Source organism: Brienomyrus brachyistius, chromosome 8, assembly GCF_023856365.1.
Source record: "Brienomyrus brachyistius isolate T26 chromosome 8, BBRACH_0.4, whole genome shotgun sequence".
Lineage (NCBI taxonomy): Eukaryota > Metazoa > Chordata > Actinopteri > Osteoglossiformes > Mormyridae > Brienomyrus > Brienomyrus brachyistius.
Window position 1 is genome coordinate 9,082,611 of NC_064540.1, and position 14,355 is coordinate 9,096,965.

At 49.9% G+C, this 14,355-nt stretch overlaps 1 protein-coding gene across 7 annotated transcripts; it reads left to right on the forward strand.

The window, feature by feature from the left end:
- The first annotated feature begins 889 nt into the window (after window positions 1-889).
- Window positions 890-14,170, forward strand: LOC125748004 (PHD finger protein 20-like). Of its 7 annotated transcripts, none has more exons than XM_049023772.1 (19): window positions 890-1,048; window positions 4,628-4,805; window positions 4,903-5,074; window positions 5,311-5,395; window positions 5,612-5,688; window positions 5,818-6,484; window positions 6,573-6,680; window positions 7,189-7,377; window positions 7,527-7,577; window positions 7,709-7,978; window positions 8,064-8,279; window positions 8,426-8,524; window positions 9,020-9,175; window positions 9,660-9,835; window positions 9,948-10,047; window positions 10,160-10,355; window positions 10,568-10,949; window positions 11,024-11,210; window positions 11,928-14,170. In XM_049023772.1, the coding sequence occupies exons 2-19, from the start codon at window positions 4,723-4,725 to the stop codon at window positions 12,068-12,070; spliced, it is 3,357 nt and encodes a 1,118-aa protein (XP_048879729.1). In that variant the 5' UTR covers window positions 890-1,048; window positions 4,628-4,722; the 3' UTR covers window positions 12,071-14,170. The 7 variants fall into 7 exon arrangements, with proteins under 7 accessions (XP_048879729.1, XP_048879733.1, XP_048879730.1 ...); XM_049023776.1 differs by having other exon boundaries at window positions 9,663-9,835; XM_049023773.1 differs by having other exon boundaries at window positions 4,655-4,805.
- The last annotated feature ends 185 nt before the right edge of the window (window positions 14,171-14,355 follow it).

Genomic DNA, 14,355 nt, shown 5'->3' on the forward strand with positions numbered 1-14,355 from the left:
TAAATCAAAATTTTGCTCCCTCTGCCAGGAAAACAAAAACTGGGCCGTCATTGGATCTTCCAGCCGGACAGTGATCCTATAAGCACGTGTCCAAATGAACACAAAAATGGTTAGCTGACCGCTAATCAAACTTCTGCCACAGCCATCTCAATCTCCTGACCTGAACCCCATTGAAAACCTGTAGGCTGAGCTGAAGAGCAGAGTGCACAAGAGATTAGGACCCTGAATGATCTGGAGAGATGCTGTAAAGAGGAATGGGCTCAGATGCCCTGCTTGGTGTTCTTTTACCTTATAAAATGTTATCGTACTGATAAAATTCCTCCCCATTTCAGTCTTCACTGCCATCTGGAGGTTCACATGAAAGTAGCCGCTCACTGACAAGTTTAATTTTGCTTACATACACATATTGCCTGCTGTACCTGCAGTGATTGCGGCGTTAAGAAAGTGGAAACGTTTCAGTAAGGAGAGATGTTTACGAAAGAAGGTTGTAGATTCTTTACAATAATCATATTAAAACCTGTGAAATTTGGATTTTACTTTAATCAATTGTCCCGTTAGTCGTACACATACTCGGATATTCTAGTGCTTCAAATGTGTCCCATTCCTGATGCAAAATTATTGCACTTTTCTGTGTGCCAGTCATATAATATCTTGAAGGTTTGAATCGTTTTAGGCATTTTAAAGTAAAAATTCAACACAGTGCCACAAGCGCTAAAGATGCAGCGCTATAAATTGTTGAGAAATGTCGAAAATACAAATACATAAAATATTCTTGCGTAATGTTGATGCTAAAGAGTTTGTGGTTCTTACATAGTTAAAGAAAGGAAAGCAGGTTTTCTGCCAGGTTTAAGGGCATCACGGCGGGGGTGCCTGTAAACGGGCGCATGCGCGAATGGGCGCCGTTTCCTGACACCGGCGCTATTCTCCGCGAACAGCCTGGGAAAATAAAAGTGCGTGGGCTCCGGAGCCGGAGAAAGGGCTGCCGCACACCGCACGCTGGGAGCAGCGCCGTGCATCCCGGTGCGAGCGTGGTGTACGGACAGTGCAGGTAATCGACTTTAAAACAGCTTCTTTAGGAATGCATCGCCTATTTTCGTGTTTGCCTGGGCATTTTGCTCGGAACATGAATTTCCAAGCATGTGAGATAAAGATGGGGGCGATGGCGATGATGCATCAGTAATGCCAGAAATGAAAGTTACCGCATGTGTTTCTCGCCGACGCGATGCTTTTCAGAGTGCCTTTCTCTACCTGATTTACTTACTAGGGCTTAGAAGCATTATATGCGCTGCTGCGCACACACTCCCTAATTACAGCGGCCTCCGGCAATTTTCGGGAGTTTTCTGAGGAAGTTGAAGGGCTTGCATTTTCGTTCCGTAACAAAACGATGGGCCGCTTTTATGTGTACAGGCCGGGAAAGGGCCCCGGCTAAATCTATGTTTGACAGCCCAGCTAGCCAATAAGATGCCTCCAATTCGATATAGCCAGCGCGTCGGGCCAATCAGCGTGTTCGAAATCATCGTTCATTTGTATTGCGAATCACTGTGTCTGATGTGTAGTATCAGTAAAGCAGCTCCCTGGGGTACAGACAGTGGCATTGAAGCAGATTGCGCGCCATTTGCGTCATTTGCAGTCCAGACACCGCATTATCCTATTCTATCACTTTAAATATTGTTGCTTCTATTAGAAACCGTCGATGCATTATAGACTTGGATATGGGGTACGTGAACAGGCGGATTATTGCGATTCGGTGGGACACTTAACTATTGTGCGGCGAATAGTGAAAACACGTGGCCGGTCGCCCTTAGCAGGAAAGACGGGACAATGCGGATTCCAGTACGTCTGCGCCAATGATCGTTTATACTGAAGTGAAATCACTGATCTGCTAGCATGGCCTTTTTAAAGGAGCCCGTTTGTGTTTATGCACACACATTCCTTCGGAAGGACCTCTTCTTTATTATTCGACATGTCTGTCACTGGAAGCTGCCGGTATATACCTTTTTCATATGAATGCAGTCGGTTACGAATGCTCATCGTGTTACTTCTGTTTAAAATTAAAGTGAAAATTGTTTGGCTCCTGCACAGGAATTGCGCGAGTTTCCGAGGATCAGGCGTATGCAGTTAAGCGCTGGGGACGATGTGTGCCCTGCCCTGACCGGTCTGCTTTCGCTCCGGGGCGGTTTAAGCATCCTGACCGCATGCCAAAAGCAGGCCGCCGGCCGCTTATTTACGCGGTGCGATCTGCTTTCTTCCTGTTCACGATGGGCCGGAAACTCCGCTGTCCTGTCTCAATATAACTTAAGACTTACTGGGCTTAACTGGATATGTGGTCAGAAATAATGGCTGACTTTGGCTGTCTGTCATTAATGCCGAGTATCCTAAATTTAATTCTTGTTTAAAAGTCGGTTAATTTATGTGATAAGTTTAAAGACGGTGGTAAAGTATTAAATGTATTTTTAATTTTGAGATCTCAACCGTGAATAACATGAAAACCATCATTTCCCACATTTAATTAAAACTGCATGTCATGCTGACTGCTCATGCAGACCTTACTACCACAAGACTTAATACATGTTTTTATTCTTTCATGCGCCGTCTTTTAGCTAACACTGATCTTATAATATTCTTATTGCCGCTAATTTTATTGTTGCTCGTTTCTAACTTATCGAAATCACCACTGGGAGAAAATATTGCCACTGTACTCCGTGTAACGTGACCTTTGTGTTTGCTTCCAGTCATAGCACGATATTTTATCTTTAAGACGAGAGGGAACACCGTGGAGTTCTTAATGGATGTTGTTAAATATCCCTGGCTGACCTTCACTGGCATTCCAAGACGCGGGTGACTAAAGTGTTGTGAAAGCACGCTTTCTCTGCTAGGGGGCAGCTGCATATTCATTAGTCTAATTGATGCATCTGTTCTGCTAAAGCCATTCTAAATGACACGCATCCGCTAGATCTGTACTCATAGTCAGCCCCTTAAAGGCCCACTTCATGTTTCAGTTTTACTCGTGCACTCTCGGTTGTGGACGAGGAGACATGACGTGAATTTCGTCATAAGGGGTTTTCTGCGGTCGGTGCGCGTTTAGGTCAGATTTTTATGTCTAGCGGAAACTATGGCTACGTTCACACTGCCATGCTGAAGTGACTCAGATCGTTTTTTTTTTTTTTGCCTTAATGTGACAGATCTGATCGTTTCAGGGTTGTGTGGACACGCAAATCTGTGTCACTTTCATATGTGGTACTAAATCGGATACGTATCCGATTCGCGGCCATGTGACCTGAATGTGAACGCTCAGATCGGAATTCATGTGGCTTTTTGCTTACACGCAAAAATCATCATCAGCCTGCACCGGCAGGCTCCTACCCACACATCTCTTGGTGCAGCAGTTCCAGCAATAACTGCGAAAACAGAAAAAGCTAGCCACCTGACTTTTTCTCCTTTTCGACCTGCTCATGTATAGCTGATTCACTCTTTGTCGTCCTCCAGAGCAAAATGCGATACATGCGTGAGCTAGTAACACCTCCATTTTTAATGCCATGAGTCGTCCCACAGATATGACGCTTTTTGTTGTTGGTGACGCAGTTGACCCGTGTAAAAATGTGTCAAAGTGCACATGGGTGACGTTTCGGAGGACCGATGCGTTCACATTACAGTCAGATACAGGTCACTTGTAACACTGATGTGGCTGTCAGTGTGAACGTAGCCTATGCAAGTCCATGCGCTTTGACCGTCCATGTGCAAGAATTTATTAGGCATTTCCAGTAGGTGGCAGTGTGGACTTTCATAGATCAGAGGTCAACGATGAAAGAGTAGAGCAAGAATACTTCTTGTTTTAATAGTTATGACGAGCAGTTGTGTGAGGAGGGTTAGAGTTACCTGCATATCTGATTTTTCGTGCTGTCTAGATATACCGAGGTATACGGTATTTTAAAAAGCAGCACTCTTCTGCTAATTTTGTCATAAGGATTTCATTATACCTCAGTATGCCATATTACTGTAGTATTGCCCGATTCTAGACTAATAACTTTAAAACTGTTGATAAAAGTTTACTAGTTTCACTACACTGCTTGTATTTGTGTTTGTTGCAATATATCTGCCCTCTTCTGGTTTGGTGGAACATTCCTGCTTTATGCATGCATGGACAAGCGCATCCACAAATGTAGTATGAACAAAAGCTGCCGCATGGATAACTGTCTGCAACCCAAAAGTGCACATAGAAAAGTGAAGTATGAACTGTCCTTAAGACAAACTAAAAGGTTATAGTCAATCTCATTAGTGGCCTGAGATCCAGAGCCTCTCTGGAGTGGGGGCTGATTTTATGCCCTTCAGTGTTGTGTATGGGCTTTTTACAGACACTTGTGACATTTGTTATTTGTATGGTCAGCTTGCACCCGTACACGTGTGTTTTTGACACATTGATCAAAGGTGCAACTATCTTGTTACCTAGCAGAGTCTGAAATACTGAGTTGTGTGGTTCACGTACTGGTCTGGATGCAGTCGTATACTGAACAGCTACCCAGTTTGACTCATGGTCATGTGATCGCTTTGTCATGTGACTGGGTGTGGCACTTCCGGACTTTCACCCTCTGACCAGTTGTGCGTTTCTATGTCGTGGTTTCTCTCACAGTGATCCATGACCCCCACCCCACCCCAGGTGCAGAAGCGCGGCACTGGGTGGGTCCTGTGCGTGATCATCCCTCGCAGGCCGTGAATGCGGGCACCATGAGCAAGACTCCCCCCAACCGGCGAGGGATAACATTTGAGGTGGGAGCGCAGCTGGAGGCTCGGGACAGCTTGAAGAACTGGTGAGAGAAAGCCCCCCCCCCCCCCCCACCACAACCCCCAACCAGCTTCCTCCTCAGCCAGTGATGACCCTTGCCCCATCCTCTAACCGCTCCCCAGGTACGCGGCCAACATCGAGAAGATCGACTACGAGGACGAGAAGGTCCTGATCCATTACCGCCAGTGGAGCCACCGCTACGACGAGTGGTTCGACTGGGCCAGCCCATACCTTCGACCCGTAGAGCGGATCCAACTGCGTAGGGAAGGCCTTCAGGACGACTGCCCCATCCCCGTGAGTCATGTGCGCCCCCTACAGTGTGGTGCCCGCCACTGCGTGCAGTCACACTTCCTCTATTGTTGCGCAGCGTGTGGATGCGATACCCATCATGCAGTGGTGCTGTGTTAATGTGCCATGTTTGGCTGTGAGCCAGACTCACAGCAGCCTCACAAAACCGCTTCTCTTGTTCTGCTCCATTTATATAAACCTGCATTCATGTTTGTCTCTGTCCGGCTGCCTTCTTCCTACAGGGCTTTCATGTAAACGATAAGGTTCTAGCCAGCTGGTCCGATTGCCGCTTCTACCCTGCCAAGGTTATAGCCGTCAACAGAGATGGTGCGTTCCCTCCTCCTTCCTGAAAGCCAGTTTTTTTTAAAAAAATTTATTCGTGGTTAAACGATGGCCCTGCTCCCCTCCTCAGTTTTATAGCAGTGCATTCCATGCTTGGTAGATGTATTTATCAATCTGGTGTTTTCCGCGGAGAAACGGTTGCCTTCGAGCTGGCTGGTGGTGGTGATGGTGATGGAGACTCAGCTTCTCATCTCCTTGCAGCTTCCTACACTGTGAAGTTCTACGACGGCGTCATCCAGACGGTTAAAGGGATTCACGTCAAGCCGTTCGTCAAAGAGGTGAGACCTGCTTCTGTGTGGTGTAATGTGCCTTAAGGGTGTGGGCAATGCTTCATGGTTCGGTAGATGGAGCCCAGTGACAGAGAGACACACTGCATGGGGACTGAGATGTTTCTGCCTGTCCCACAGAGGAAGGGGGGGAGGTCGAAGGCCAGTGACAGGAGCCAGGAGAAGCCGCCCGGGCGGAGGGCAGTGGGGTGTCGTCAGGGGAAACCGCTAGAGAACGGCCAGAACCAGAGGGGGCGGCCCAGCAGCTCGGATCAGGACCAAGAGAGCGAGAGTGAGGAGGACGAAGAAGAAGAAGAGGACAGCGACGACGGACAGGAGAGGAGTGAAGATCAGCCCCAGGGTGAGGAGTCGGCGGGCAAACGGGAGAGAGGCATGAAGCGGCGAACTTCTGAGGGGGAGACCCGGGGGGAGCAGAGAAAGAGGAGGACTGCAGAGAGGAAGAGGCCGGCAGAAAGGAGCCGGGAGCTGGAGTCAGAGGGAGCCGCCCTTAAGGAGGAGAGTTCCATCTCGGAGAGGAGGGAAGCGCGAGAAGGTGGGAGCTCAGGGGAGTGGCTGGTAGAAAACTCCTGCACAGAAAACAAGGAGGAGAGCGAGGAGGTGAACATCTCAATGGGGATACAAGCCTGTGAGGAAGGAGGAGTGCAGGGCACCTCTGGGGAGGACATGCATCGGGAGGCAGTGACCAAGGTGGAGGATGAGAGAGGGGATAGCAAGGAAGAGGAAAAAGAGGCTGCAGTGGCGCAGTGCCACCCACTGGGCAGGAGGACCCGACACCGCCTCTCCACAGGTAAGCACTCGATACGGCTCAAGTCTCATTCAGAAAGGCGTGAGGCTGGACAAGGGCATGCCAACGCTGCTGCCGGCTCTCTCTGCAGCGAGGTGGGCGGAGAATGCAGATGGCGGCGTCCTGGAGCTCCGGAAGAGGCGGATCTCCCTTGGACAGTCCACACCCTCGAAGAGAAGCAAGCCGGATGCTGCCACAGGTGAGAGCCAAGGCAGTGCGCTCTGTTAGGCCGTACGGCAGCCTTTGCCTTCCCTGTGAGATGCTCCTGTCTCCTGCCATCTCACCAAGTAGTGGCCTACGTCTCCCCCCCCCAACGCCCCACCTGAATTAGACGCTCAGATGCTGTATCGTTCAGCTGACTAGGAGAGCACTGTCTGGGTTCAGAGTACATCTGTGTCAACACTGCAATTAATCGATATATATGATTCAATTTATCACAGTATTTCATCAATATTTTGAACCATTGATTTATTACAGTACAGTTTAGTACCAGCAGATGGCGAATGTTTTATTTTGAAAACATTTTCTCGATATTTGCTGATTAAAAAATATATTCATGAGGTCCATGTTAAGGGCATATAGTGCTAAGGATACAATGGTAATATCCTGATGCATTGAATCGTGACACTGGAATTATGGGCTAGTTGGCAATACCCAGTCCTACTTCATGAAGACACTTTGCAAATCCTCATTCTGTCCCCCCCCAGACAAGGACAGTACCACAGAACCAAAACCTGCTGAGCCCCCAAGTAAGGAGATGTCTGAGTCAGGACCTGACCCTGCCCCTCCATCCTCTGCATCAACCACAGACAGCAAGGAGGGGTGTGGGGACACTGGCCAGTGGGGGGAACCCAGTCACCCCGGAGATGGGGAGGCACCAGCGCCCCCTGCCAAAGGTACGGCCCGCTTGCTGCCATGACGCTTTGCTGGGAGTAGTCAGGCTGATGACAGCTGTGTTTGGCTCTAGTATGGCTATGGGTTGCCGTGTAACCTCCCACCTAAAGGTGGCACTGTGATAAACGGAATCTGTGTTTGTGCTTTGCAGTACCTGTGAGACGACAGGCTAATAACCCTAACAGGTTCAGCCGGGAGCCACGTGAGTGTCCCCTCCCATGCTTCTACCCATTCGTCAGTCTGTCCATCTTGCTGGGAACTGCTGTAAGCCATGCAAAGCACACTGCTGGTGTCTGATGACCTTTTCTCTCTGTCACCCCCCCCCCCCCTCAGTGTACAGAGTCATCAAAAACCAGCCCCCACCCGTTCTCTTCATCAACCTCGACCACAACCCCTTCAAATGTGAGGTTCCCAACTGCCACAAGTCCTTCCGTAAGGCTAAGCTGCTTCACTACCACATGAAGTACTACCACAGCGGGGACACCGTCCAGGAGGGGGCCCTGAGCCCCGGGTGTGGCATTAATACGCGGGCATCTGACAAGCAGAGTGCTGGCGTGGTGCCCAAGAGCCCCAAGAGGAGGCGTACTGTCTCTGCCTCCATGCGTAAGTCCCACTGTCGGCCAATCGCCGTTTGTCCCTCCCTGCCTGCCTTCCCCACCTGATGACAGCTTGCCATGTGCCCCCCCAGACTCCTCCATACACAGCCCTCATCGCACCCCCCAGTCCCCCCGTGGTGGAGGCAAGGCGAGCATCAGGCCGGTGGAAAAGCGCCGCACATCGGCACCCCCTGCTGTCCACATGCAGAATACCCAGAGAACGTTGCTCCGGGAGAAGATCAAGGAGAACCATGTGGAGAAGGCTGGCCGCAGGCTGCAGGAGAGGGACAGGGGCGACATAGAGACAGGTCCGTAGCAGAGGGGTACCTGTCCGTCAGAATACATGGGGTAGTTTCACTTGGATCTAGAGAGTGACTCTCGTTCCTGGCTTGAGCGTAACATCTGCTCTGGTTAACTAGCTGCCTTAACGGCCCTGTGACCTCTGACCCCGCAGCTCTCCTCAAACCTCGGGAGGACGGCAGGGAAAAGAAGCACGATTTCCTCCGAATCAAGCTGAAAAAGAAGAAGAAGAAGAAGAAGAAGTCCAAGTCTGGTGAGGGACACCCCCCCCACTCCCCCGAGATGCCCAGATATGGTGTGCATGCTGTGCATTTGGCTAGTGTACTGTGGCGGCCTCTTGTGGGGTGGATGACCTTTAGCGTAATAGCTAACGGTCCCTTACCCACTTGCGCTCCTGTGTTTCTGCGCATGCTGTTCCATTCCATTCTCGCCTCCATCTTCAGACGCCACGTTTAACCGAGCAGCTTTGCTAAACGTGTGGAATAAACTACTAAATCCATGTCAGGGACTAAGGGGGTCTTTTGGGTGGGGAATCGTTCATCTCCCTCGCAGGGAGCCCCGCTGACGCGGCTGGACGCGGCAGCGCTAGGCCTAGACGCCACGTTCCAGCCCGTTTGCCGAGCTGCCGTGAGCCGCACCCGTGTCTCCGGTCAGGAAGCTCGCAGGGCGGGGGGTCGGGCACACGGCCTCTGGGCCGCCCTGGGGACGTATTGTAACTGTCTTCTTGCCTGTGCTTCCCTCCTGACAGCGTACACGGGTAGTGAGGAGAACATTGACATCTCGCTATTTGGCTTCCCGCCCAAACTGAGCTTGTCGCATAAATTGCCCCCCTCACACAAACACAAGTTTGAGTCGCACGGCTGCGGCACAGGGCAGCTCAGCAAAGGGCTGATCTGCGTGGACGGTGGGTATCGCACACCCCTGCCATTCCCATACACACACACACACACACACACATACACACACAAACACGCCTCTATCACTGCCACTTCTTTCACAGTCCTGTTCCCTCGCTTGTTCCCTCGCTTGTTCCCTCGCTTGCTCTCCCTCTCATGCTCACTCAATCTCTTTCTCTATCTGTCTCTCGCCCTCTCTCACACTCACCCTCCCAGCCACCTGGCCTCTGTTTCCCAGCACGCATGCCTCTGCTCACCCCCATGTTGATGCCCCCACACCCCTGACATTTAACCTGCCCCCAAGGCTGATGATGCCTTGCCACCTTCTCTCTAATTCTGAGTGGGGGATGGGGTGGGGGGCTGTTAGAGTTCATTTGTATGCCTTCGTTAGTGATTCGCCCCCTTTTTAGACCAATTATATGTTTTTGGGGGGTGGCAAAAACACTTGATTGGTCCCTCTGACAGTCGCCCCCCCCCCCCCCCCGGCTGTAGTAGATGAAGCCAGCGGCAGCGACTGGTCATCTGACAGCCTTGGCTGGAGCGAGGATGAGGTGGAGCTGGATGTAACCACACCCTCTCAGGACCTTGCCATCTCCATGGCGATGGAGGACTCTGACATTGTGCGGTGTGTCTGTGAGGTGGAGGAGGAAAATGACTTCATGGTGCAGGTGAGGCAAGGCCACACCCCTCTCCAAGTTGTTGAATTTCTAATGTTGGACCAGCAGCCTTTTTGGAATTGCACCAAAGTAGTAGTGATGCGTTTCCCGTTTCCTGTGCTAGTGCGAGGGCTGTCTGTGCTGGCAGCATGGTGTCTGCATGGGGCTTCTGGAGGAGAGCGTGCCAGGGAAATATGCCTGCTACATCTGCAGGGATCCGCCAGGTAAGAGTGAGCCACTACGCTGCCCCCTACTGGAGATGCACTCAAATAGCATCTGTAAAATACAGTGGTCAGTGGTGTTGCACAAATATCCGCTTTCTTGTCATGCGGTCAGGCCAGCGGCAGAGCCAGCGGTACTGGTGTGACCGGGATTGGCTGAGCAGCGGTCACATGTATGGCCTGCCCTTCCTGGAGGAGAACTACTCGCATCAGAACGCCAAGAAGATCGCTGCCACGCACCAGCTACTGGGGGACGTGCACCGCGTGGCCGAAGTGCTCAGTGGCCTGCAGCTGAAGATGAGCGTCCTGCAGTGAGTGCCAGCAGAGGATGGGAGGAGAAGGCCACGCCTCTCTACTCTGCATGCCAGTGATAATGAGCATGGGCACAGTAGTAGATTTGAGCGTGTTTGGATCGTTTAAGATGAGGCACTTTTTTTTTAGAGCTTAACATGCACTATGTTTGTCTGAGGCTGGGGGGCGTGTCCTCTGTGTGTGTGACCTGTAAGCTCCGCCCCCTCAACAGGAGTCAGACCAGCCCCGACCTGAAGATGTGGCGGCAGCCCTGGAGGCAGGCAGAGAAACCCAAGAAGAGGAGCGTGGCCGGGGGCGTGGCCACATGGTCCCCACTGCCGAGCGACGTCGAGCAGAAGGGCGGGGCGGCCCCAGAGGCCACAGCGACGGACAAAGTGCCACCACGCCCCCTGCAGGCCTCTTACATCAGCAGCGAGCACTGCTACCAGAAGCCATGTGCGTACTACCCAGCAGGGGAGCGCCGGCTGGTGGTGGAGACGTGGGGCGGGTCTCCCAGCACGGAGCTGGAGCGTGGCCTGCTCAGTACCGAGGAACCGTTGGAGCGTGAGTGGGGCACGGCCCACGGAGCCCCAGATCGAGCCAGACACGGCACGGTGAGCCTCACACCACTGCGCCTTTATTGGTACACATGAACATCTGGCCCACGTGTCTCTGCATCCCGCCTCAGGAGGAGGACGGCCGCAGGTGGATGCTGGCCGCGTGGGCGCGTGAGGAGAGCGTGCTGGGCACCGGGGAGCCAGCAGGGGGTGCTGGCTGCCTGCCACGCCAATGGCAGAACAACCTGCTGGATCACATCGAGGCCGTGCAGGACGAGGTCACGAACCGCATGGATTTCATCGAGAGGGAGCTGGATGGTGAGGCACTCTGGAGCTGCCCCTGTGGCACATTTCATATTACTCTTATCTATATCGTGTGTAGTTTCGTCCAAAGCGACATACAAGTGAGGCAGACAGTACATCACAAGCACACAGCTGACAAGGAGCTAGCTTAGGCATAAGTGTAGCTAGGCCGGGCTTCCAGAATGAACGGCTATGTGTGCCAGCTAGTGCAGCGATAGTCAGACAGTATGTGTAAGCAGTATTTATGCTGCTAAATTGGACACACCGGTTTCATTTAATTAAGTCAGTTTGCCATTTTAGTCATATACACAGTACACAGTGAAATGAACCATTGTTCCTTCAGGATCATGGTGCAACACAAAGAACAAAGACGGGAACAACACAAGTGCGGGCAACACAGAACTATGCAAAGAGAGAGTGCAAGATAAACAGAAGAGCAACAATACAATATTACAGGACAAGACGGCATACAGTGCAATTAACAAAAACAGTAACTGTATATATAGTATATGACAGATAGTGTTATGACAGATACTGTATTCTAGCAGCATAAGTCTGCGAATAATGCGAGATTAAGGTACTTGGCAATAAAATAATTGTGCAAACAGCAGCAGAACAGAATGTGCAGTATATAACAAAAGGTTATACGCAACACAGTCTGGGGGTGGCTGGCCTGCTGACTGATCACTCAGAGCCTACGTTAACCTGCCCCCTCCTCTTCCTTCTCCACAGTCCTGGAGAGCTGGCTTGACTACACGGGCGAGCTGGAGCCCCCCGAGCCTCTGGCCCGCCTGCCCCAGCTGAAGCGCCGCATAAAACAACTGCTCTGTGAGCTGACCAAAGTGCAGCAGATCGCCCACTGCTGTTCCACATGAGGGCGCCGTTGAGCCTCCGTCCTCCCCCATACCCACTGCTGTTCCACATGAGGGCGCCGTTGAGCCTCCGTCCTCCCCCCATGCCCACAAGCTGAAACTTTCACAGTCAAAACCATCACGTCTGCATGCAGAGCAGGAGATTTGCATCCAGAGTGGTTGCTTTCAGTGCCCTACAGGTACAATAACCTGACTTCGGAGATGGGAGCTGGGTGGTGGTTGAGGGGCGGGGTTGGGTCTTTTGGGCAGAGCAAGGATTTTGGGGGGGCCAGGATGTGGAAGGCAAGATGTTCAAGAAAAGAGCCAGAGACTCTCTAGAGGAGCATATCTTACTGTGCTCAAAAAACGGAAAACAACCATTATAAAGCAACTGGAGTCTTTTGGTCCTTGAAGGTCCCCGGTTTAAAAAAGAAAAAAACTTCAAGCTTCATTTTAATTACTCGTAAGGCAGTTTTAATGTATCACTTTTCTTATAACCAGTATACGTTAAACTGTCTTCCTTTACAGAATAGCCCGTCCTAATAGGTGTCGCTAGACAGCTCCTCCCACCACTTCTCCCCCGCCCCCCCCCAGCTACAAACACTCCATTCGCCCTCCAGCAGTCTTGGGGGACAAGCTTTCTTTATTCACTTATCAGAAAAATGACCAGGCCGCCTTTAGTACGTCCAAACAAACTTTATTCCTGGGAATCATCTTTCAGAATCCTGTATTTCAAATGGAAGTTGTGCTTGTTCTCCAATAAAGAGCCATTGGGTGCCATTTTTACAAAATGGTAGCAAAAATAAGAGGTCACATGGTAGGTCACATGCTACAGTGGCTATTCCATGTCTTGGGCAAGGAGGAAAAAAAATTAGTAACGATACGTGTTACTTTGCTTTTTTTGGTACCTTTTTGATTAAAATATTTCTAAAACGACTGGTTGGCTGAATGTCTTGTAGGGTTTATATCAAAATATGCTTTGCAATACTCAATTGTTTAATCAAAATCCTATAAACAAGTAAATTAGTTACCTTTATATTGTAAGGGTAGCAGCTGAATTTTTGAACGGTGAGGATGTGTGCTTTCTCAAAAAAAGAAATAAATTCCAGTATTTATTGTTTAAATAGCGTGTTTAGCCGAGACCATGTCCGTCCACGGTGTATGAAATGCCTTCACCCGCTGACCTTAGTGTCACTGTTTTCTATGGAAAGTCGTACGATCGGGTGAGTTTACATTATACATGTTAGTGGCATTTCTGTCGTATCATACTTCTGTTCCGCAATATCAGTGTTTTTACAGTTATTTTCAATGCCTTCCGATTGTACATAATTTTTATTTTATTTTTTTACTGTGGTTTGCTTTTGTTCTCTAAGCGTTTTATTTATTGCGGATCAAAAAGTTAATTTATTTGATTCCCCCACACCCCCTTTTTGGACGCAGTGCTGTGTTAGGGTGCGGGTTGTCATAAGCTTGATTCGACAGCTGTCCTGTTAGGGAAAATAAATAGCTTTTTTTTATGTTATATGTACCTGTTTTATAGTGAGTCGTTTAGAGGTAAAAGGAGATGCAAAGCATTTTTTTTTTCGCACGGCGTTTCAGTGTCCGTTACCGTCTAACGGGAATTCCGTCGTCTGGTGGGGTAACCATGTGCCTGGTTGGGACACTAGCGGTCATTACCCTCGCTTCATTCCTCATCGTGTCTTCTGTGGTAGTGCTGATGTCCGTTTTGTTGAGCTGCTGTCGATAGATGCAACTTAAAGAGTTTGTGTAGATACTTTGTTCACTCGGCAGAGGGAGGGGAGTACACCACACCGCCTTCTGTTAAAATTCACTACTGTAGACTTACACGGATGTCAAGCCATAGAAAAAAAATGCATTATTGTTTAGCATTATTTTCTGTCTACCCGCCATTTGAACTCATTGACATTATGAAGCAGCGTGTTCTTTTGACTGAAAAATCTGGGTTTTTCTTTCCTGAGGTGATTGCAAGAAGTTCTACTTGACTTAATGTTTGTACAGCTGGATTCATTACTGGCAGTAATATTTTGACAAAACTGTTGCAACATCCTCGACTAATCCAATAAAATAAACAGTCTTTTCCAAAAACTTCTTTGGAATGTGGTTCACCTTGGCGTGGCTTTTTTTTTATTGGGATCCAGAAGGGGGATGCATTATGTATAAGCTTGATCTTTACACCACATGCTGAGAAACTGCCGAATGTAGGAAATCCCCCTCTCATGACCGCAGGAGATGGCGGCTGCCATACTTCCATTATTGCTGCTTGTTTGCATAACTCATGTTGATGGGCT

Excerpts from the sequence above, each read along its gene's own strand:
- LOC125748004 (XM_049023772.1), top strand. The coding sequence starts at position 4,723 with ATGAGCAAGACTCCCCCCAACCGGCGAGGGATAACATTTGAGGTGGGA. Across the intron at positions 9,176-9,659 it reads AGGGCTGATCTGCGTGGACG|TAGATGAAGCCAGCGGCAGC; the intron begins GTGGGTATCGCA and ends CCCCGGCTGTAG. Across the intron at positions 11,211-11,927 it reads CATCGAGAGGGAGCTGGATG|TCCTGGAGAGCTGGCTTGAC; the intron begins GTGAGGCACTCT and ends CCTTCTCCACAG.